Source organism: Bathycoccus prasinos (assembly GCF_002220235.1).
Source record: "Bathycoccus prasinos genomic : Chromosome_17".
Lineage (NCBI taxonomy): Eukaryota > Viridiplantae > Chlorophyta > Mamiellophyceae > Mamiellales > Bathycoccaceae > Bathycoccus > Bathycoccus prasinos.
Window position 1 is genome coordinate 336661 of NC_023992.1, and position 19558 is coordinate 356218.

The window sequence follows — 19558 nt, forward strand, 5'->3', positions numbered from 1 at the left end:
TGTGAGCTATCTGAACATCTTTTGCACGAGCGTTCTCGCTTGTCCAAAGTTCAAAGTGCCCCATCGCGCGTACGCTTCCGCCATATTTGGGTTCTTCTCCACCGCCAGCTTGTACTTTTCTTCGGCTTTGTCGTACTCTTTTTTATGCTCTAACGCGATACCCCAGTTTACTAATGCTGGTGCGAATTTATCCGAGGAGACCAACGCTTCGCGATACAACTCGATGGCGCCGTCGACTTCGCCCATGAGAAACTTACACCCACCGGCTCTTAAGAACGCTTCGTGCGCGGGGATAGAACTTTCTAACTTTTGCGCTCTCCCATCTTTTTTTGTCTTTCTCTCTCTTTCTCTCGCTCTCTAGTTGTTTGAGACTCTTTTGGAGACCAAGACGAACCCGTTTCTGTCCAGAAAAGGGTACTCGCCCACCCAAACGTCCAACTCGGGGACGTACGCCTCCCGAATGGCGACAAAGTTTCGGAACAAATCGTCGTCCGAGGAGACGATGAGTTCGCACGCGTCTCCTATTTGCACGTCGTCGTATCTGCGTTCGTTTGGTATGCGAAAAGAGACTTCGAACGAGGAGATTGGGTCGATGAAATCAATCAAGAGCATCTCGCTCGTCGTTTTTCGAGTATTTCTTCGTCCCCGCGACGATGATTTTTGTCGAGCGTTCTCGAAGGTTTTCGCAACGACCGGGACGACTTCGATGTCTTTCACTCGCGCTCTCCACAATCCGACGAATTCGCCTGCGCGCGCGGCTGCGTTCCTTCTCGCCGCCAACGCGATGGGCGCCCAGAGAAAAAATGTCGCGAACGGCACTTGCAACGCCGTCCCGATTTCAAAATCATTAATAGTCGAACATAAAACGACGCCGAGCAAAGAAATAGCGACGCGTTGCACGGCGGCATCGGTGGTGCCCCAAAAGTATCCGTACTGGTTGGAAGTCGCCGCTATGGGAAGGCACTTTTCCGTTTCGCCGTTGGTGAGTAAAGTCACGTTGGGAAGCGCCGGCGAAGAATACGAAGAAGAAGAAGAAGACGATGACGATGAAGACCGTCGTCGTCGTCGTCGTTCTCGCTCCCGTTGTCCCCGTCGTCCGTCTCCTCTTCCTCGTCGTCGTTCGTCGTAGTCGTCTCTTTCTTCTGTTTCTTCTCTTCTTCCTCTTCCCGTTCCGACATCCTCCTCCTCCTCGATATCGTCTTCAAAGTCCAACGAATTCTTCAATTTTCGCCGCCGCCGTCCAGTTCGCCGCTGCCGTTGAAAACCCCCGTCGTCGTTTTTAAAAGACGACGAGGACGAAGAAAAAGCAGCGCTAAATCTTCTCTCCTCGTCCGTCTCGAACGCCTCCTCGTCTCTGTCGTCCTCTGCTTCTCCATCTGCTTCGTTCACCGCAAAATTGACCATTTTTCTCCCCAACGCGGATGAAGAATTCAAAGAAGAAGAACGACGAGAAAACCTACCCGCGACGCTGCTCCTGCTAGTATTACTGCTGCCACGACGAAGCGTCGTCGTTTTTGTCGTAAAAGTCAGTCTCGTCGAGTTCGTCGTCCTCGCGGAAAGGCTTTTGTTGTTGACGGAGAAAACAACCGCACGATTTTGCGCTGAATTCGTAGGAGTCATACATAACGGAAGCATTTTAAGTGAGGAAATTTTTAACAACTTTAAAGCTTTCGCGACGGATGATTTTGTATGCGAACGATGACGACGTGTTTCTTCTGAGCATTGTTTTGCTTTGTTTTGCGCGTAGTAGTGCTCTGTGTACACGCGCGTGTGTGCGTGTGTTTTTGTGTTCAAGCGTCAAGTGAAACCTTTAACAACGCTCTCGCGAAGAATCGAGCGGACGTTACTTTTTTGGCGGCTCGCTCCTTTTGGCGGCGATGTTTTGCCGTTTCTTCTGCGACGCTTGCGCGCACGGCAAGTGAAACCCGCACTCTTTAATCGAATAGACATTGATGACGTCATTTTGGCGACCCCGACCTCCTTTTTCTTTCAAATATTCGTATTTACCTTTCGAGTTTTTGACGATCCACGTGATCTCCACTTCGTCTTCGTCTTTCGACTCGATCGACGCGTCGGATTTTTTCAATCGAACGATTTCTCCCCACCACGGGTCCTCGGGATCTCCCGAGTCGATTTCGATGGACATGCCCGGAGCTAAGTGCTCGAGTTCTATTTTCCCGGTAACGACTTCTTCCTCTTCCGTTTCCTTTTTTTTCTTCTCTTTCTTTTGGACTCTTTTCGCCTTCTTCGTCGAGATTTTCGGCTCTTTTGGCTTCTTCTTCTTCTTCTTCTTCTTCGTCGTCGTCGTTTGCTTTTTATCATTACTTTTACTTCCATCTTGTTTTCCAATGTTTTGAACGCCAGGAAACCAGGTCATTGGCTCCGCGTTGTAGGTTGAATGTTGCGGCGTCGCCATCGCCTTCTCCTGCAACTCTTGCCTCTTCCATTCTTTCTCTTTTTCTTCGGTTAAGAGCTCCGCCATGTATCTCTCCGAATCGAACTCGTTCCTCGACTGTAATCTGAGATTTTCGAGGCGTTTCTTTCGAATTTCTACGAGTTCTCTCTTTAACTCGTCTTTACGCGGATTGGTGGGATAGGAATATTGCATTTGACGTCGCAACGCTCTTCTCGCTATCAGCTCTTGCTCCGCCGATTCCCAGCTCGCGCTCTCTTCATTCACGCATTTGATCAAGATAATCAACGCGCGCTTATAGTTTTCTAAGTTTATCGCGAGAGAAGATAAATCTCGCGCGATAACTGCACTCGCTCTCTCTGCTGGTGTCTCGTGTAGTCTTTCGCTCGGTCCTGGCGCTCTCGTAGTGGGCGAACCAAATTTACGCTTTATATTTTGAACCAGTCGCACCAGATCCTTCGTCTCCTTGTCGTCGTCCTCTTCTTCGATGATTACGACGTCTTCGTCGTCTATTTTCCTCGCTTTTCCTCTTCCATCGTTTTCGGCTTCCTCCTTCTTGTTCTTCTTCTGCTTCTTCTTCTTCTTCTTCTTCTTCTTTGGATCTTCCTTCTCTGCCCACTCGTCGTACATCGGGAACGCCTTCTCTTCTCCTTCAACCGGTAAAGGCCACTTCCGCGTCGCTTGCATCGCGGCGTCTCTAAACACCGCGTCTTCCACCAACGCTTTTTGCAAACCCAAACTCGCGTCGCTCTTCTCCTTCTTCTTCTTCTTCTCTCCTCCATCTCCTTCTCCTCCTCCTCCTTCTTCTTCACCACCTCGACTCTTACCGCCGACGATACCGAACGATTCCTCCCTAAACTTTCTCACTATTTTACGAAACGAGTTTAACCAATTCACCCTCTCCTCCAAAACCCACCGTCGATCGAATCTCGCCTTCGCGTGCAACTCTCTCTCGTACACGTCCTCCTCGTACTCGTCCGTATTCATCGTATCCAACGGGTCTCGATTATACTTGCTCCAAGTGATCGTATTATTAGTAGTAGTCGTACCCAAACAGTTCTCGTGTACTTTCTTCCACGCGACGCCAAACACGATGCGATTGATGACTTCTTTCGAAAACTTCGCGCAGTCTTCGCGCGTCCTTCTCAGCGCCTTCGCATTCTCGTCTTCCTCTTCTTCTTCCTCTTCTCCTGAATATTCGCTCCGCAAATCCTCGTCGTCGTCGTTCTCGTCCTCCGGATCCTCCTCGTTCGAGTTCATCATCCACGCCCGTCCCGGAATCGCTATAAACACTCGTCCCGGCATCGCGTCCTTCTCCTCCTTTTCAGAAACGTAATACGCATCGACCAAAGATTTCCAGCTCAAACGAACGCATTCCCATCGGAACCTGTGTTTGCGCTTCTTTTCTCGAATTTTGCGCGGCGGCGTAAAATTTTCCTCTTCCTCTGTGTCTTCCTCTCCTTCGGTGGATGTTTTTTCCCACGAGGAAGCGGCGATGGATTCTTCCTCTTCCTCTTCCTCTTCCTCCTCTTCCGAGGCGTGTTCGACGCGATCGCGATGATACAGATCGAACACGTTGTTCGACATTCCCGCGTTTTTCCTCGCGACGAAGTATGTTTTTTGTGTGCCTCTTTTGTTGGTTTTCTCTTCGTTCGCGTTCGCTTTCGTTGTTCTTCGCTTTCGCATCGCGTCTGCGCTTTCGGATGCGATTCTTCGTTTCCGGGATGTTTTCGTCGGGGTTTCCTCCTCTTCCTCTTCCCCCTCTTTCTTTTGAACGACAACGATTTGGTCGAGACGACGATGAAACGAAGGATCGCGCGTTTGCTTCGCGTTGGTCCGCATTTGTAAGTCTCGCCTCCCTCGCGCGTACAAATGAAGATGTTCGAGAACGTGGCGGGAAAAGGTCAATTAAAATGTCATCACAACCGCGACGCGCTGCGCGGAACACTTTTGTCGCGACAAAAAGTATTCGATATGCTTCCTCGCGCCTCGAGGCGAGGGCATGCCCTTTTCTGCTTCCATTTTTGCTCCCCCTCGCGTTTTTGCACGAGGACGTCGATGCGTTCGTCGTTGTCCTCGTCGAGAGAAGCGCAAAGAGGAAAGACGCGCGACGACGCGACGGCGAAGAAGCGATTTCAATCCAATTCCGCGAACGAAAAGGACGGTGCAAAACGTGCGCTCGTGCTCTCGAAGACGCGAACGTTCGCGCGAGAAGACGTGGAGCAATTTGCAAAGATAACCGGCGATTCAAATCCAATTCACGTGAGTCGCACTGCTACTACTGATGATAATAACATCGTGCACGGGGCGTTGTTGGTCTCGATGTTCCCGGCGATAGTGGGAAGCACGTTTCCAGGGGCGAAATATTTGCGCCAAACGGCGATGTTTCGAAACGAGTGCCCGGTCGGCGCGAGAGTGACGGCGACGGTGAGGAAAGTTAAGGAGACGCGAGGTGGTAAGATTGTTGAGTTTGAGACGAAGGTGAGATGCGCGGAGGATGAAGGGAAAGTGTACGTGGACGGCTTCGCGCTGGCGAAAATAGAATAGAACGCAGTACCGGTAGAATGTAATTAGTAGTAGTAGCGTAGTATTATCGTTTCGAAGCCGGTGGTCGTAAGCCGGAGAACATCGAGTCTAAGTGCGCGGTTTGTTTTGCTCCGGGTTCTTTGTTATTATTGACCGCGGTGGCGCGCGCGGTGGCTTGTTTCAATCGCTCCTTGGATTGCGCCCATCGCTCGTCTCGGTTGGCGTGTGAAGACGGAGAAGACGATGATCCCACGCCAGTTCCAGAGAGTAAATTTACGCTTTCTAAGTTACGTCCTCCTGCTCCTCCTCCTCCTTCTCTGTCCTCGTCGTCGTCGATGCTAATTTGTTCTTCTTCCAGGTTTCTGGTAAAAGAGGAGAAATTTTTACTCCCGCGCGCTCTCGCGTTGCTCGGCGACGGTTCGTCGAAGTAATATTCCGGATTGGCGCACCCTAATCGACCGCCTTCGACAATTTCCGCGCGTTCGCGGTCGACTATGGACCTCCCGAGACTGTCGTCTTCCATCTCTTCGTCTTTAGCGGATGCGAAGTGAAACGCGTTTTGGTCGCCGATCATGTTCGAGCCGAACCCGTCGGAGCCGATTGAAGTTCGATGGTACAAACTGCTTCGACCGCTCGAGCCTCCTCTTAACCGAGCGGGACAGCAACAACACAAAATTTTCCATCCGTAACCGGCAATGCCATCGAACGCATCAAAGGCAATCAACGCGCAATAAATGGCTAAAAATCCAGGAACGATCGTGTTAAACCTCTGCGCGGCTTCCGGAATGTGTTCGGCCATTTTCTTCGCGAACGTCGTCGGAGGCACCGATGGGCGAGACAACACCGGCAACAGCGCTAAGAAGTTATACGCCAACGGCGCGGAGTATCTGCACACCAACGACGCGTTGAATAACAAAGATAAACTGTCCGTTCCGTACGGTACCAACGTGTAAAACGAAAACATCCCCAATCGACCGAGCGATAAGTAGGCGCAAAAACACACGTAAAACAAAGGCACGAAAATTGCCATGTGTAAAGTTAAAACGTTATTCACGTTGCGTTCTACGATGACGCCGAATAAGGAGAGAGTGGCGTGCTCACCTAACGCGTCTCCCGTCCAAATCGTACTCTCGGCTAAAATAATCGCCAACGACAAAAAGGCGAAAGAGAAGGCCAAGACTTTACACGTCATCGGTTCAAACGTGCACCTGTAAAATTTTTCAATCGAGTCTCTTATGCTTCTGATTGATGGCGAGGGCGACGAGGACGACGATACGCCACCACCGTCTCGTAACGCAGATCCATTCTGTAATAAATCTTGCGAAATTATGCCTCCACTGGCGGATGGAGGTTTGATCAATCTTCCGTGCGCAGATTTACTCGTTTGATACGTCGCTTCGGCTTGGAACGCGTCTTCCACCGCTTCCACGTACTGCGCTCGTGTTCGTCTGTACACTCGCAAAGATCGCTTCAATCGTCTTCTTAACCTCGCTAAGTCTTTCTCTAAATCGTAATCGTAATCTAACATCGCGTCGTCGTCGTCGTCGTCCATCATCACTCCCATCGCGTTCATTTCCCCGTACGACCCTCTTCTACTACTACTCGTTCCTGTTGCATGCATAGGCGACGACGAGGACGGTCCTCCCCCGTTATTATTATTATTATTATTACTATTATTATCCATTCTCAATGTTTCTGCGTCCGGCACTTCGCTTTCGATGATATCCATCGCCCATCTCAACTCGTGCCTTCTCGGCATCACCCTCGCCGTCGTCGCGACCGCTTTGCACACTTTCTTCAAATCTTCGTGCGCTTCTTGCAAACTCCTAGAAACGTGCGCGACTCTTTTATACGCCCTCGTCGGTCGGTCGTCCAAAAACGATCTCTTATACAACGCTCGCGGTACTTCGACTAATCCGTACCCGACGAGTAAAATACCCGTCGAAATACCCCACGCGTTGGCGACGACGATACCGTACGCGCTCAAACTCGACGCATCCAGCGACCCGAAAAACAGTAACCCAGTCGCGCCGATTGCCAAAATCCCAACTAAAACGAGGTAAAAAACCACGTTTTCTCTCAGCGCGGTCGAACACCTCGACGCGAACGTAAAGTCTCCGCTGTCCTCGTAAATCTGGTGCAACGGTAAAATCACCCACGTGAGTAAAAAAGTCGACCAGTACGTCACCCCCCACATGTGTGTCATCACGTTGCCATCGTCCGTTCGTTCGTGCGCTCCTCCGTTTTCCTCGTTTCCCATTCGTGACAGAGCGTACCCCACGTCCAAGGGGACTAAGGTTAAAATAGAAACGCTCAGAGTCCAGGAGAGAAACACTTGCGCTTTCACCGAGACCGGGTTGTTCCTCTTATCGCTGAAATAGTTCAGCGTACGCAAGACTAAAGCGACGACCAACGCGGACGCGACGAACGCGAACGTGACTCTCATTTTTTACTTTCTCGAGCGCGATGGGTTGGTATTTCTGCGAGTGATGATGTGTTCAGCGCGCGTGTGATGGAAGACTTTTACGCCGCGCGCGTTTGGAACGAACAAAAGCGTTTTGGAGTGGCGAACGTGCGGCAAAACTTTCCCCTAAGTGATGTGAAGATGTTCTCGCAGAGACGAACAACGACGAGCCCAAAAGGCTTTCGTCGCAACAAGCCGCCTTTCGTAAAAAAACGATCATCTTTTCGTCGCTCTTTTTCCTCCTCTCTGAAGAAGTCTGGAGATGATGGATTTTCCCCGGGGGCGGAACCGTGGGACCCTTCAAAGAACGACGGCGAGTTAGATCCGATTCGGAACGAAGTTCTGTTACGAATCGTCCAATCCGAGATTTCAGACGAGGAGGTGAACAAACTCGTCTGGCGGTGTTTAGGATACGAAATGAGGATAGAGCTCGACCCGGAGACGTTAACCGCGACAGAAACGTGGCGAGTATCGAATAAAGTGTTCCCGAACTGGGCGAAACGGTTTCCAGAACCGCCGGATGTGATTGGGGTGACGAGGAAGTATTACCCGGAAATCGACCAACCGGTGAAGGAAGCGTGCGCGAGCTTGACGAGATCGGTCTCGAGCGAATATAAGAACGGGTTGAAAGAACAGTTGAAACCGTTAGGGTGGAAAGGGTTTAAAATGGAAGGGTTGACGCCGAACATGACGAGACGAGCGCAAGCGGCGAATTGGTTGGTGTATTATAGGAGCGAGTTGAGAGGGGTCCCGATCGAGGAGTTGAAGAGGAGACGAGAACTTCGAAGACTGAAAGAGATCGAGGAAGGCGAGGAGAAGAAACCAACCGGTGGGTCCGCGCAATCCGTCGTTTAATAATAATAATAATAATACTAATTTGTTGCGTGCGAGATATAATAATATAAGCATATGCGTTACGTGTAGTAGAGTCTTTGCATGACTGTGACATAACGCAAGAGTTCTCGTTCCTCTCTCTCTTTCTCTCAACAACATCAATAATAATAACGGTACATGAAAATAACCGTCGTCGTCGTCGTCGTCGTCGTCGCATTAAGGGTCGTACACGAACTCGCCGTACTCGCTCAATACCGTCACTTGGCTCTTCCCGCTCTTCTCTTCCACTCGTCCGATAATTTTACTGTCGATGTTAAACTTCTTCCCGCACTCGATCAATCTATTCGCGACGCCGACCGACGGAACGTACACCTCCAGCCTGTGACCGCAGTTGAACACTTTATACATTTCCTTCCAATCCGTGTTTGAGCACTCTTGGATCAACCGAAACAACGGAGGAACGTCGAACATGTCGTCTTTAATAATCTGTAACCCGTCGTCGACAAAGTGTAAAACTTTCGTTTGCGCGCCTCCCGAGCAATGCACCATGCCGTGAATTTCCTCTTTTCGTTTCTCGCCAACTTCGTCCAAAATCGCTCGCACAACCGGCGCGTACGTTCGCGTCGGCGACAGGACGAGTTTTCCAACCGTCATCCCAGTTTCTGGCTCGATATCCGTCAACTGATACTTCCCAGAATACACCAAATCTTCCGGCACGGCTGGATCAAACGTCTCCGGATACTTCTCGCCGACAGATTTCGCAAACACGTCGTGTCTGGCGCTGGTTAACCCATTCGATCCCATCCCGCCATTATACTCCGTCTCGTACGAAGCTTGCCCGTACGAGCTAAACCCGACGATGATATCTCCGGCTTGGATTTTATCGTTCGAAATCACGTCTTCTCTTTTCATCCTCGCGCACACGGTGGAATCGACCACAACCGTTCTCACCAAATCCCCGAGATCTGCGGTTTCTCCTCCCGTGCTCGTAATCCCTACCCCACACTCTCGCATCGTCTTCAACACATCCTCCGTTCCTTCGATCAGATTCGTCAAAACCTCCCCGGTAATCAATCCTTTATTCCTCCCGATGGTCGACGACAACAATATATCGTCCGCGCACCCGATGCACAACAAATCATCCGTATTCATAACCACAGAGTCTTGCGCGATGCCTCTCCACACGTTCAAATCTCCCGTCTCTTTCCAGTACGCGTACGCGAGCGATGATTTCGTCCCCGCGCCGTCCGCGTGGACGCACGTGCAATATTCCGGGTCCATCGCGATATCCTGAACCACTTTACAAAACGCCTTGGGAAACAATCCTTTGCTGACGTTTTTTATCGCTTTGTGCACGTCTTCTTTGGACGCGGAGACTCCTCTCGCCATGTACCGCTCGACTTCTTTGTTTACTCGTTGTTGTTGTTGCTGTTGTTGTTCGGGCGACGACGACGCTCTGACGATGTTTTTGCCGCGGCAACGACGACTGCCGCTTTTCCCACGATGATGATGAAAATCTCGTTCGTCGTGAACGTTTCTCGACGCGAAAACTGCGTTACTCGTATTCCTTCTTCTCGAAAACGAGGACGACTTTGAAGACGAAGACGTAAAACAACAAAGGAGCGACTTTTTTGAGGACGACAAAGAGGAGGAGGATGAAATCATCGTCTGAATCGTCGTCGTCATCTCTCTCTCTCTCTCTCTCTCTTAAACGCGCGCGCGTATTCTTTAGTAGTAAGAAGCGTCTCGAGGGAAATTTTGAAAAGCAAAGCGTCTCAAAATTTAGGGTGTTAAATGAAACACTAAATGAAACAGAGCTTACCCGAGTGACGAACGCTCGACGCACTCGTCAGACGCTGCGACGCAAAGACAGAGACAGACAGACAGAGAGAGAAGGAGCGAGAGAACGATGACGGCGGCGAGAATGGCGACCTCGTCGCTTTGTTCTGGTGGTCGTGGTGGTGGTTTTTTTTGTCGTCGCGCGACGACGACGACGTTCACGAGAGCGAAAGGATTGCGAAGGAGAGATGTGGATGCGATGGCATCATCGACATCATCATCATCATCGGAAGAAGAAGACAACAAGAACAACAACAGTAAAGCAATAAAAAAAGAAACAACGACAGAAACAGAAACGATTTTTTTCACGGTGGAAGTTGAAACGATCGTCGCTCGCAGAGCCATTCAGTGGGATTCGCTCGCGATTGGAGACGAAAATCGAGCGATTTTCGTCTCCGGGGTTGCGTTTGACTCGGAAGCGGAAAGAAAAGGGATTAAACCCGGGATGCGATTGGTGGCGATTACCGACCCGGTGGATAAAGCAGAGATGTGGCAGATACCGAAGAACGTGACTTTTGTTCGAGCGATGGATGCGATTCGATCGACGAGAGCGTACGATATTCAGTTGACGTTTGAGAAGGAGGCGTCGATTACGAGGGAGATGGTTGAATACGCGAAAGCGTTGCGAGCGGGAGACGAAGAGGAGGAGGAGAGGAAACAAATTGAGGAAGATGAGATCAGACGCGCGATGATGACTTCGTCGTCGTCGTCGTCGTCTCCTTCGTCGTCGTCATCGGTAGCCCCTCCCTCGACAAAACCGCCTTCAAAAGCGAGAATACCTCGCCCTTCGCAAGGCGAGAAAGAGCGCCCCGATTTGTATTCGGACAAGTGGCAAGGCGACGAATACGTCGGCACTGGGCCGTGGAACGAATTAACCGTAGGGTTAGCCATTGCCGTCGCCGTGCCTTTACTCATCACAATCGTAGCCGCGGCGACCAACGGCGTTTTATGGAACGTTCCAGATAGCGTCAATCGCTACCGATGATGATGATGATGATGATGACGACGACGAGAGAAGATTAATAAGAAAACATCGCGACGATATTTGCCATTTATTATGACTCGGATTTTGCATTAAAAATCTTTGTGTTGTTATTAATAGTATTAAGACATACGGACGACGACAAAGGCGAAGACGAAGATTTGACTCGAGCATCATCGCTTCGAAAGAAGCGTAACAACCGCGACTCCTTTAACGCGCGCACCCGTTTCTGTTTTATTACAAACAACAACTTAAACGACAACAAGAAGACGATGAATTTCATAAAAATCCCACAACTGCTGATCGCGATTCTCCTCGTCGCGTTCTCCCTTTCCAACGCGTTTGCGGCTGGAGAAGAAGAAATCATCGCCTTAATTAGCGAGTTACCGAGCGATGCTTCCACGTACACGATCAAACAACAAGGAGAGCATTGGAAAACGCCGGGGTGGAGGATTGAAGGGTACACGAAAGAGTACGTAACGTTTCGCGCGTGGAGATATTTTTTTTAATTGTCTCGTGACGTGGCAAGGCAACTTGGACCCCTTTTGGGTTTTGGGCGGCGTCGTACCGCGATGACTGACATCTCTCTCTCCTTCCATTCTCTTTATGTTTCTCTCTCTTTCTCACTCGTGAAATATGATACAGCACGTTTACCACAGAGATCCAAGAGCTTTTTAAAACTGGCTTGTCTCAATACGCCGCGGTGCACGGATACAAATACGGGTCTGCAGACTTGGATTTCCCGGACCTTCTCGTAAAACCGAGTCTTCCGGCGGCGAACGTTGAAATCGTCTCGGTTGAGAACCACGCAAATAAGGCAAACGCGGTGATTGTGAGCTGGCGGTATTTGTGCGAGTCGTGCGTGGCTGGCGGGAATGACAGAATGGCGTGCCGCGCCGGCAGCACCGGGGTCAATTGCAACCCAAAAGAGACGAGATGCTTTACGAGCGCAAATTGCGATGACTTTTTTAACATGCTTTTTAACCATAAATCACAATCAACTGTTGCAACGAAGCTTGTTGACTTTTTGAAAACGACGATGACGGATTTAACCGACGCCGACATGGCTTACGAAAATCAAGTGAGTGGGGATCAAGTTGGTCCTCAGGTCATTTATAAATACGTCGTAAAGACGACGACGACGACGACGACGACTGGCAGCGATGATGATGATATTGAACCAATCGATATTGCTCTATACATTGGTTTTGGTTTTCTCGGACTTTTAATAGTTGTTTTGTTAATCAAGGGAATGTTGAAGTATTGTCTTGCAAATGGTATGAAGCCAGACGAATGGTATGAAAGACATGGAAGTAGATGACGAAATCGTGAAGCACGCCAAGGACTTCGACAGGAAGATTCAAACTGTATTTAATTAAGACAGTTGCCTCCGGCGCGTCCAAAATTCCAACCAAAAGTGCCCCTCTCTAAAAACGTCGTCGTCGTCGACGACGACGACGACGAAGACCTCGGCCGTATTCAACGCAGATCAAAAAGGGCAAAAGCAAACTAAACGAGCGCGAGACATACACGAACGCACCCGATGCTCCTTACTCAGTTTTACAACAAGTTTTAATTTTTAATATTTTACAAGCAGCTGATGATACGCGTGGGCGCAGGAACACAACACAAAAAGAGAAAAAAAAACAGCCCAAAATTCCTCTCGAGTGCTTCATTGTGCGACCAAAATTTCTCGAGTGCATTATTTGCCTTGAAAAAACACCAAAGTCCTTTCCTCTCGACACTCAGTACACACGTCAAAGAAAACGAAAGAAATGGTCAAGATTACCAAAAGTACGCGCTCTTTGTTCCTTTCCTGCGGCTCTTTTTCTCTCTCCTTCTCTCTCTCTCTTTTGTTCCCATGCTGCGCTTTCTTCGCGTTCGTATTCTTTCTCTCTCTCCTTTCGCGCTGCGTTTGTGCGTGCGTTTGTGTGCGCGTGTCTGTGTGTCTCGAGCGGCCTGATCTTCGTCTCGGAGTTTTGTTTCCATCTCAACCACAAGTTTTCTTCTCGTGCTCTCACGTGCTGACTTTGTTTCCTCTCTTTATCATCACATCATCTTTTAATTCAGTTTGCTGCATCGGCGCCGGCTACGTCGGCGGACCGACCATGGCCATGATCGCTCTGAAGTGCCCGCACATCGAGGTAATACTATAAACATATTATTTTTTTGTGAGAGACGATGATTTGACGCAGAGCGCGGGGGAAAAGGAGACGATGGATTCGCACAATCTTCTCTCTCGTCTCTCTCGTAAAATCGCAAAGTTCGTTTGAGAACTTTTACGACGCGTCTCTCTCGCTCCAACCTCTCGCTCTCTCGCTTTTCTCGATTCGATCGATCATAAGGTCGAGAGAGAGAGATTCGAGCGCAGCGCGTGCTTCCGGATGCTTTTCTCTTCTTCATTTTCCTCTTACATTGGATGTAACACTAATCTCTTCTCACGCAATCTTTCTCTTTATCCGCACGATTTTTTATCGCGATGATGATGTATAGGTGACGGTGGTTGATTTGAACCAACAAAGAATCGACGCGTGGAATTCGGACAACCTCCCAATTTACGAACCCGGATTGGATGAAGTCGTGAAAGCGTGCAGAGGGAAGAACTTGTTCTTTTCCACGGATTGCGAGGCGGCTATTCGGGCGGCGCAGTGCATCTTCGTCTCGGTGAACACGCCGACGAAGAAGACCGGTTTGGGGAAAGGGAAAGCCGCGGATTTGACGTATTGGGAATCCGCGGCGAGGAATATCGCCGCGTGGTCGACCAGCGATAAGATTATCGTCGAGAAGTCTACGGTTCCGGTGAGAACGGCGGAGGCGATTGAGAAAGTTTTGTTGAGAAACTGCCCGCAGGAAGGCGTGCACTTTGACATTTTGTCCAACCCGGAGTTTTTGGCGGAGGGGACCGCGATTGACGATTTGACCATGCCAGATCGCGTTTTGATCGGTGGGAAGATTGAAAACGACCGCGGGACGGCGGCGTGCGCCGCTTTGTGCGAAGTGTACGCGAACTGGGTGCCAAAGGAGAGAATTTTGACCGCCAACTTGTGGTCCGCGGAGTTGAGTAAATTGACCGCGAACGCCATGTTAGCGCAAAGAATTTCTTCCATCAACGCCATCTCGGCGTTGTGCGAGTGCACCGGAGCGGACGTTTCCCAAGTCTCCTTTGCGATTGGTAAAGATTCCAGAATTGGCCCGAAGTTTTTGAACGCCTCGGTCGGTTTCGGCGGTTCGTGCTTTCAAAAAGATATCTTGAACTTGGCGTACATTTGCGAGTGCCACGGATTGCAAGAAGTTGCCGATTACTGGTACTCCGTCGTTGGCATGAACGATTACCAAAAGACCAGATTCGTGAGAAGAGTTGTTTCCGCCATGTTCAACACCATTCGTAACAAGAAAATTGCCATGCTCGGCTTTGCGTTCAAGAAGGACACCGGGGATACTCGCGAAACGCCGGCGATTGACGTCGCGCATGGGATGATTGAAGATGGTGCCAAGATTGCGTTGTTTGACCCGCAAGTGCCGGAAGAACAAGTCAGAATGGACATGGGCGAAGAAGCTATGAAGAGCATCACGTGCTACTCGAAGCCGACGGAGGCGTTGAAGGACGCGCACGCCGTGACCATCATGACCGAATGGGACGAGTTCAAGACGTACGACTGGAGAGCTATCTACGAAGTCATGCACAAACCGGCGTTTGTGTTCGACGGGAGAAATATCTTGGACCACGCGCACTTGAGCGAGATTGGTTTCATCGTCTACGCGCTGGGTAAACCGATCGATCCGTTTTTGAAGTCCGCCGAAGGCGCGTAAACGACGAGACGGATACGAATACAAAACAAAAGAGAGAGGAATAGAGAGGGGAGAGAGAGAGAGAGACAGAGGGACAGAGAGAGAAAAAGAAAACAGAGGAGGACAAAACGAGTTGCAAAACGATGACGAACGAGGACGGCGACGAAAGACGACGGCGACAAGAGGAGGCTCATATAATTTACTATCTATCATCAAATTGATTTATTTTTTACACCCACAAATACACAAGACTTTGAAGACATATATGATGGATTAATGCACTTTTTGATTGATTAATCGAACCCGTCTTCCGTGACGTCTCCTCGCGCGCGGCCGGTTTCTCCGTTTTTAAACGATACGCTATCGTCCGGTCGTCCAATCATCACCTCTTCTTTCGTTATCGTCACCATACCGAGTCTCGATACGCCGCTCGGTTTGCGAACGTTCTTCGGCGACGTGTAACTCACTTGAACCTTTCCGTCGTTCCGAACTTTCGAATGAAACGCGGCTAAATCAGCCGCAAACTGCATATCCTCGTCACTTGCTATCGCGCCAGGTTGTTGTCGTAAAACAACGTGCGAACCTGGCGCCCCGCGGACGTGAAACCACACGTCTTGAGGCTGCGAAAGATGCAGAGAGACGGCTTCGTTCCCTCGAGAGTTGCGGCCGCAGAGCACGATTTTACCCGAAGGCGCCACGTACTGTCGAACGCCCGACATGAGTTGCTCTTTCCGCGACTGTTTGCTATTGCTATTTTTATTACTACCGTTGTTGTTGTTTTTCTTCTTCGCCTTCATCGCTTTAGCTTCGTTCGCCGATTGCTTATCTCTCGGTTTCATCAAGTTGGCGCGCACGAGCTCGATTTTAATTTCCTCGAGAACAATCTTGTCCTCCAAGGAAGACGACGACGAAGAAGAAGAAGAAGTTTCTTCATCGTCGACCGCTCCGAGAGACAGTTCGCGCAAATTAAACTCCACCTGTTCAAAGTATTCTCTTTCTTTCTCTAACTCTTCCATCAAAGGAAACACCGCGTCGGCGGTTCTCCTCAACTTTCTCGCTTTTTTATACAAAGCTTCCGCGGTACCAATCGCGCCGAGATCTTTATCCACCTTGAACGTTTTCGGTTCGCCGGTTTCGAAATCAAAACCGTTGACAAAATCGTCGTTTTTCTTATACTGCGAAGCGTACGCCATGATCGCGTCCGCTTCCAAGGACATCTCGTCGTGCTTCTCGCCGGCTTTGATTTGTTTCTCAAACGCAGCTTTTTTGTTCGCGGATTTTTGCAACGCGGTCTTCACGGCTTTCAAACAATCGTTGCGCTCGGATTCGTATTCGTTTTCGTTCGATTTTTCTTCGTACATTTCTGTGAAGATCGCGCCGAGTGATGTTCTTCGGGTTTCGTCCTCATTCTCGTTCTCATTTTCGTCGTCGTCTTTAACCATGACGGCATTTTCCGTTTCGTGAAGGAGAATCTGTCGCGTGTGCTCGCTAAAATACGCCTTGACGTTTTTCGCTCGCTCGTCTTCGTCTTCTACTGCTTCTAACGCGCGGTCGACGCTGGCGCGCCATCGCGCAAACGCATCGAAAAGTGCTTCGTAATACTCACTCGTTTTCGTCTCATTTGCTCCTACCGTAGCATTGGCGGCGGCTATTGCGCGCAACGTCCGCTCTAACGCCGGTGATACGCCTTGAAACGCTTTCGAAAGCGAACCAAAGTTTTTGTCATCGTCTTCGCCGTCCTCGTCGTTCAAAATCGCTTTCCGAAACGCTTCGCAGTCTCCAATCTCCATCGGATCTTTCCCCGGCGGCGGCGGCGGAAACGCGTAAGGCTTCCCCAAAACCACGCTTCTCACCTGCGACTGTTTCTCCCCGACTTGGTGCGACGCAGCGACCACATTTCTCGTCTTTGAATCTACTATGATGACGTTACTCTTCCTCCCGGTCACTTCGCACACGACCTCGTATTCGCTCTCGCCGGCGACGGCGCGTTCGGCGAATCGAAACACGCACACGCGTTCAAACTTCACCGGGACAAACGCTTCGACTAAAACTTTATCTCTCAAAATCTCGTTCGCGAGAACGCCAAACGATAACCGGTCTCGCTTTTTCGTCTGCATCGTCTGCGTCGTCCTCGATGTCGCTTCGCCGCGCGGTACTAAAGCGACTCGTGCAAAATCCGGGTGCGAGCTGCATTGCACCACCAACTTCTCCCTCTCCTCGTTTATAAAGTGCATCGTCAGCGTGTGTGGATCTAATTGCATGCAATTGGTCACTTTTAGTGGTAATCTCGAGCGGATGGACGCGATGGATGCCACCAGTGCCGTGAAATCAAAGTTTGGTGGACGATGCTTCAGTGGCTTCCCCGTCGTCTGAATCGTCTTTTGCGCATTCTCCAAAACGTCGTTTGGAAGCGAAGACGAGGACGAAGACGACGCGTTGAAAGCTTTAGACGACGTATACGACGACGACGAGGGTAAGGACGTGCCACGACGACCATCAAAGCAGCAATACCGATGGTGAATTGACGACACACGAAGCGATGATGATGATGTCAGCATGTGTTTTATCTTGCGCATGTGACGTCGTTTTAGTGAAAATTGTGAGCACAAAAAATTCGCTTTTCTCTCGCGCTCTTTGGGTAGTACATGGAAAGAACGAAGAAAGGAATATGTATTTCACCGGTGCTGTTGCTATTACTGCGAGTGTTTCGAGTACTGCTGTGACGACTCCTGGTGCTGCTTTTCTGTTCCGCTTGGATGATATGATCTCTCTTGGGCGTAAGTCGTTCTTATTATTTTTCCGCTGCGCGGGTGGCGGTCTCTTCCGTTTCGTCCGGGCGAAAGTGCTTGACGTAGACTTTCCTGCTCTTTGATGAGTGAGTAGTATTGCGACTGCTGCTGTTATTATTCTTTGTGACGGCGACGGCGATTAAGTCGCCGGGTTCGTTCACCGCGAGCTGGGAAATCGAACTGCCTTTTTTAAAATCGCACACGGTTTCTAAATGTTCGCGAGTTTTCGTGGACCAGAGCTCGACTTTTCCGTCGCCGCCGCCGGTGACGAGGAGGTTGGTGGATTGTTGAATGAACGCGCAGCCGTTTATCGGGTGAAGGAGGACTTTTCGTTGCTGGTTCTTTTTTTGCTTAAATTTTTGTTGCCGCTGGAAGGCGAACTTAGGCGCGTCGTCGGCGCGAACGGTTTCTCGATGGCAGAGGAAGTTGTACGCGTATTTCTCGTCCAATTCCTCTCGAAAAAATTCGACGGAACATTTCGAGTTGCTCAGTCCCAAAACAAAATCGCACGACGGTTGTTGTTTTTGTTGTTGTTTCCTGCTGCTGTCTCTTCTTTCTTCTTCTTCTTCTCTTTGAGCGCCGTACGAGTGCTTTGGATTGAAACTCAGAGCGCACGAGCGAACGTGTTGATACTGCCCCAGTTGTTGTTGTTGCTGCTCCTGTCCTTCTCCAAAATCCTTTTTATTCAAGAACGACCGACTCGTTGTCCTCTCGAAACTCGGAGCGTTCGTCAGCAAAATCACGGAAGAGTCGTATCGTCTTTCCTTCCCTTCCGCGGACACGAATAAAACTCGATTGTTCTTCGCGTCCGCCAGGTGCGGCTTAAACGGCAACGCGTTGCTCAAAATCTTCCTCGATCTCGACGGCATTCGTAAATCCCACGCGTTTAAGTACAAATCCCACCCGGCGGAGAACACGACGTCGGGTTTATCTTCCAGAAAGAAAACGTTTTTAATCGCGTCTTTGTGCGTTCCGACGACTTTTACCGAATCGTCGTTCATTACTACGTTTTGGTCTCCTCCTTCTGTTTTTAAAACTCTCGTCGCGGAGTCTCCGCACAACAACTCACCAGAAAGAGTTCCAAAACACACGCATCCGTTATCACCGTTCGAAGGAGAAAACGCGCAATCTAAAATCGGACTCTTTATTTCTCCAGAAGACGACGAAGAAGCGCTCGTGAACCGTCCGACGTATTCTTTACTCTCCTCTTGACCACCCGCGAGGAGGGAAAACACATGCAGATCACCACTCCAAGTGCTCGCGGCTAAGACCGAGGAAGTGCGACTCACCGCGAGCTTTGAAATCTCCTCGTTGAACGCGCATCCCGTCAACACTTCTGCGCCTGAAATTCCTCCTCCTTCGCCGTCGTCGTCGAAGTTGTTCATGACGGTATGTATACTCACAGAGAGAGAGAGAGAGAGTCAATTTCACATGCGAGTGCTTTGAGAAAACGAACGACTGTTTTCTCGAAGAAAAAAAAAACAAACAAAAAAAGGATGCGAGAGAGTAAGCTCGAGCACGTAAAAAAACTGAAAGAGTAACGCTTAAGCACTTACGATCAAAAAAAGAGTACGACTTGAGCACTCACGTAAGTGCTCAAGTCGTACTCAAATAATTCTTTTCTCGCTTTTTTTTTTGTTCTCAATTGGTTTCTCGTTGGGGAGATAAATCTTCATATCTCTCTCGCACATCTCTTTACTCTCTGAGTCCTCTCGCTCTCAAATCGATCTCAACGAGCGCGAGAGCGTATTCCAGAGCACAAACCACGAGCGAACGTCGTCTGGATATTCTTTTGAGCGGATAAAGACGGGTTTTAGAGACGAAAAGAGCGCGTTGAATTCCTTCGGAATTCGACGACGGGAGAGAGGTATTACTAAAAGAGATCGGCGGGAAAGAATTCGGAATACTTCGAGCGGGTCTTT

General features: G+C 49.7%; 12 protein-coding genes across 12 annotated transcripts; 5 read left to right on the forward strand and 7 right to left on the reverse strand.

The window, feature by feature from the left end:
• Positions 1-6: 6 nt before the first annotated feature.
• Bathy17g01610 (unknown protein) lies at positions 7-246 on the reverse strand (the record flags this gene model as incomplete). Its single annotated transcript, XM_007508318.1, has 1 exon — positions 7-246. One exon carries the CDS (start codon positions 244-246, stop codon positions 7-9), a length of 240 nt encoding a protein of 79 aa, XP_007508380.1.
• A 111-nt stretch (positions 247-357) lies between these two features.
• Bathy17g01620 (predicted protein) lies at positions 358-1404 on the reverse strand (the record flags this gene model as incomplete). Its single annotated transcript, XM_007508407.1, has 1 exon — positions 358-1404. The coding sequence occupies one exon, from the start codon at positions 1402-1404 to the stop codon at positions 358-360; it is 1047 nt and encodes a 348-aa protein (XP_007508469.1).
• A 439-nt stretch (positions 1405-1843) lies between these two features.
• Positions 1844-4000, reverse strand: Bathy17g01630 (unknown protein; the record flags this gene model as incomplete). The annotated part of the gene is made up of 1 exon (XM_007508192.1): positions 1844-4000. The coding sequence occupies one exon, from the start codon at positions 3998-4000 to the stop codon at positions 1844-1846; it is 2157 nt and encodes a 718-aa protein (XP_007508254.1).
• Positions 4001-4285: 285 nt separating this feature from the next.
• Positions 4286-4960, forward strand: Bathy17g01640 (Dehydratase; the record flags this gene model as incomplete). Its single annotated transcript, XM_007508302.1, has 1 exon — positions 4286-4960. The coding sequence occupies one exon, from the start codon at positions 4286-4288 to the stop codon at positions 4958-4960; it is 675 nt and encodes a 224-aa protein (XP_007508364.1).
• Positions 4961-5221: 261 nt separating this feature from the next.
• Positions 5222-7385, reverse strand: Bathy17g01650 (predicted protein; the record flags this gene model as incomplete). The annotated part of the gene is made up of 2 exons (XM_007508315.1): positions 5222-5256; positions 5327-7385. The coding sequence occupies 2 exons, from the start codon at positions 7383-7385 to the stop codon at positions 5222-5224; spliced, it is 2094 nt and encodes a 697-aa protein (XP_007508377.1).
• A 66-nt stretch (positions 7386-7451) lies between these two features.
• On the forward strand, positions 7452-8258 carry Bathy17g01660 (predicted protein; the record flags this gene model as incomplete). The annotated part of the gene is made up of 1 exon (XM_007508254.1): positions 7452-8258. One exon carries the CDS (start codon positions 7452-7454, stop codon positions 8256-8258), a length of 807 nt encoding a protein of 268 aa, XP_007508316.1.
• Positions 8259-8453: 195 nt separating this feature from the next.
• Positions 8454-9902, reverse strand: Bathy17g01670 (putative phosphoribosylformylglycinamidine cyclo-ligase; the record flags this gene model as incomplete). The annotated part of the gene is made up of 1 exon (XM_007508338.1): positions 8454-9902. One exon carries the CDS (start codon positions 9900-9902, stop codon positions 8454-8456), a length of 1449 nt encoding a protein of 482 aa, XP_007508400.1.
• A 259-nt stretch (positions 9903-10161) lies between these two features.
• Positions 10162-11061, forward strand: Bathy17g01680 (predicted protein; the record flags this gene model as incomplete). Its single annotated transcript, XM_007508394.1, has 1 exon — positions 10162-11061. The coding sequence occupies one exon, from the start codon at positions 10162-10164 to the stop codon at positions 11059-11061; it is 900 nt and encodes a 299-aa protein (XP_007508456.1).
• A 269-nt stretch (positions 11062-11330) lies between these two features.
• Bathy17g01690 (unknown protein) lies at positions 11331-12379 on the forward strand (the record flags this gene model as incomplete). The annotated part of the gene is made up of 2 exons (XM_007508257.1): positions 11331-11530; positions 11704-12379. 2 exons carry the CDS (start codon positions 11331-11333, stop codon positions 12377-12379), a joined length of 876 nt encoding a protein of 291 aa, XP_007508319.1.
• A 454-nt stretch (positions 12380-12833) lies between these two features.
• Bathy17g01700 (predicted protein) lies at positions 12834-14868 on the forward strand (the record flags this gene model as incomplete). Its single annotated transcript, XM_007508227.1, has 2 exons — positions 12834-13202; positions 13552-14868. The coding sequence occupies 2 exons, from the start codon at positions 12834-12836 to the stop codon at positions 14866-14868; spliced, it is 1686 nt and encodes a 561-aa protein (XP_007508289.1).
• A 272-nt stretch (positions 14869-15140) lies between these two features.
• Bathy17g01710 (predicted protein) lies at positions 15141-17423 on the reverse strand (the record flags this gene model as incomplete). The annotated part of the gene is made up of 1 exon (XM_007508290.1): positions 15141-17423. One exon carries the CDS (start codon positions 17421-17423, stop codon positions 15141-15143), a length of 2283 nt encoding a protein of 760 aa, XP_007508352.1.
• Positions 17424-17638: 215 nt separating this feature from the next.
• Bathy17g01720 (unknown protein) lies at positions 17639-19021 on the reverse strand (the record flags this gene model as incomplete). Its single annotated transcript, XM_007508264.1, has 1 exon — positions 17639-19021. The coding sequence occupies one exon, from the start codon at positions 19019-19021 to the stop codon at positions 17639-17641; it is 1383 nt and encodes a 460-aa protein (XP_007508326.1).
• Positions 19022-19558: the final 537 nt, after the last annotated feature.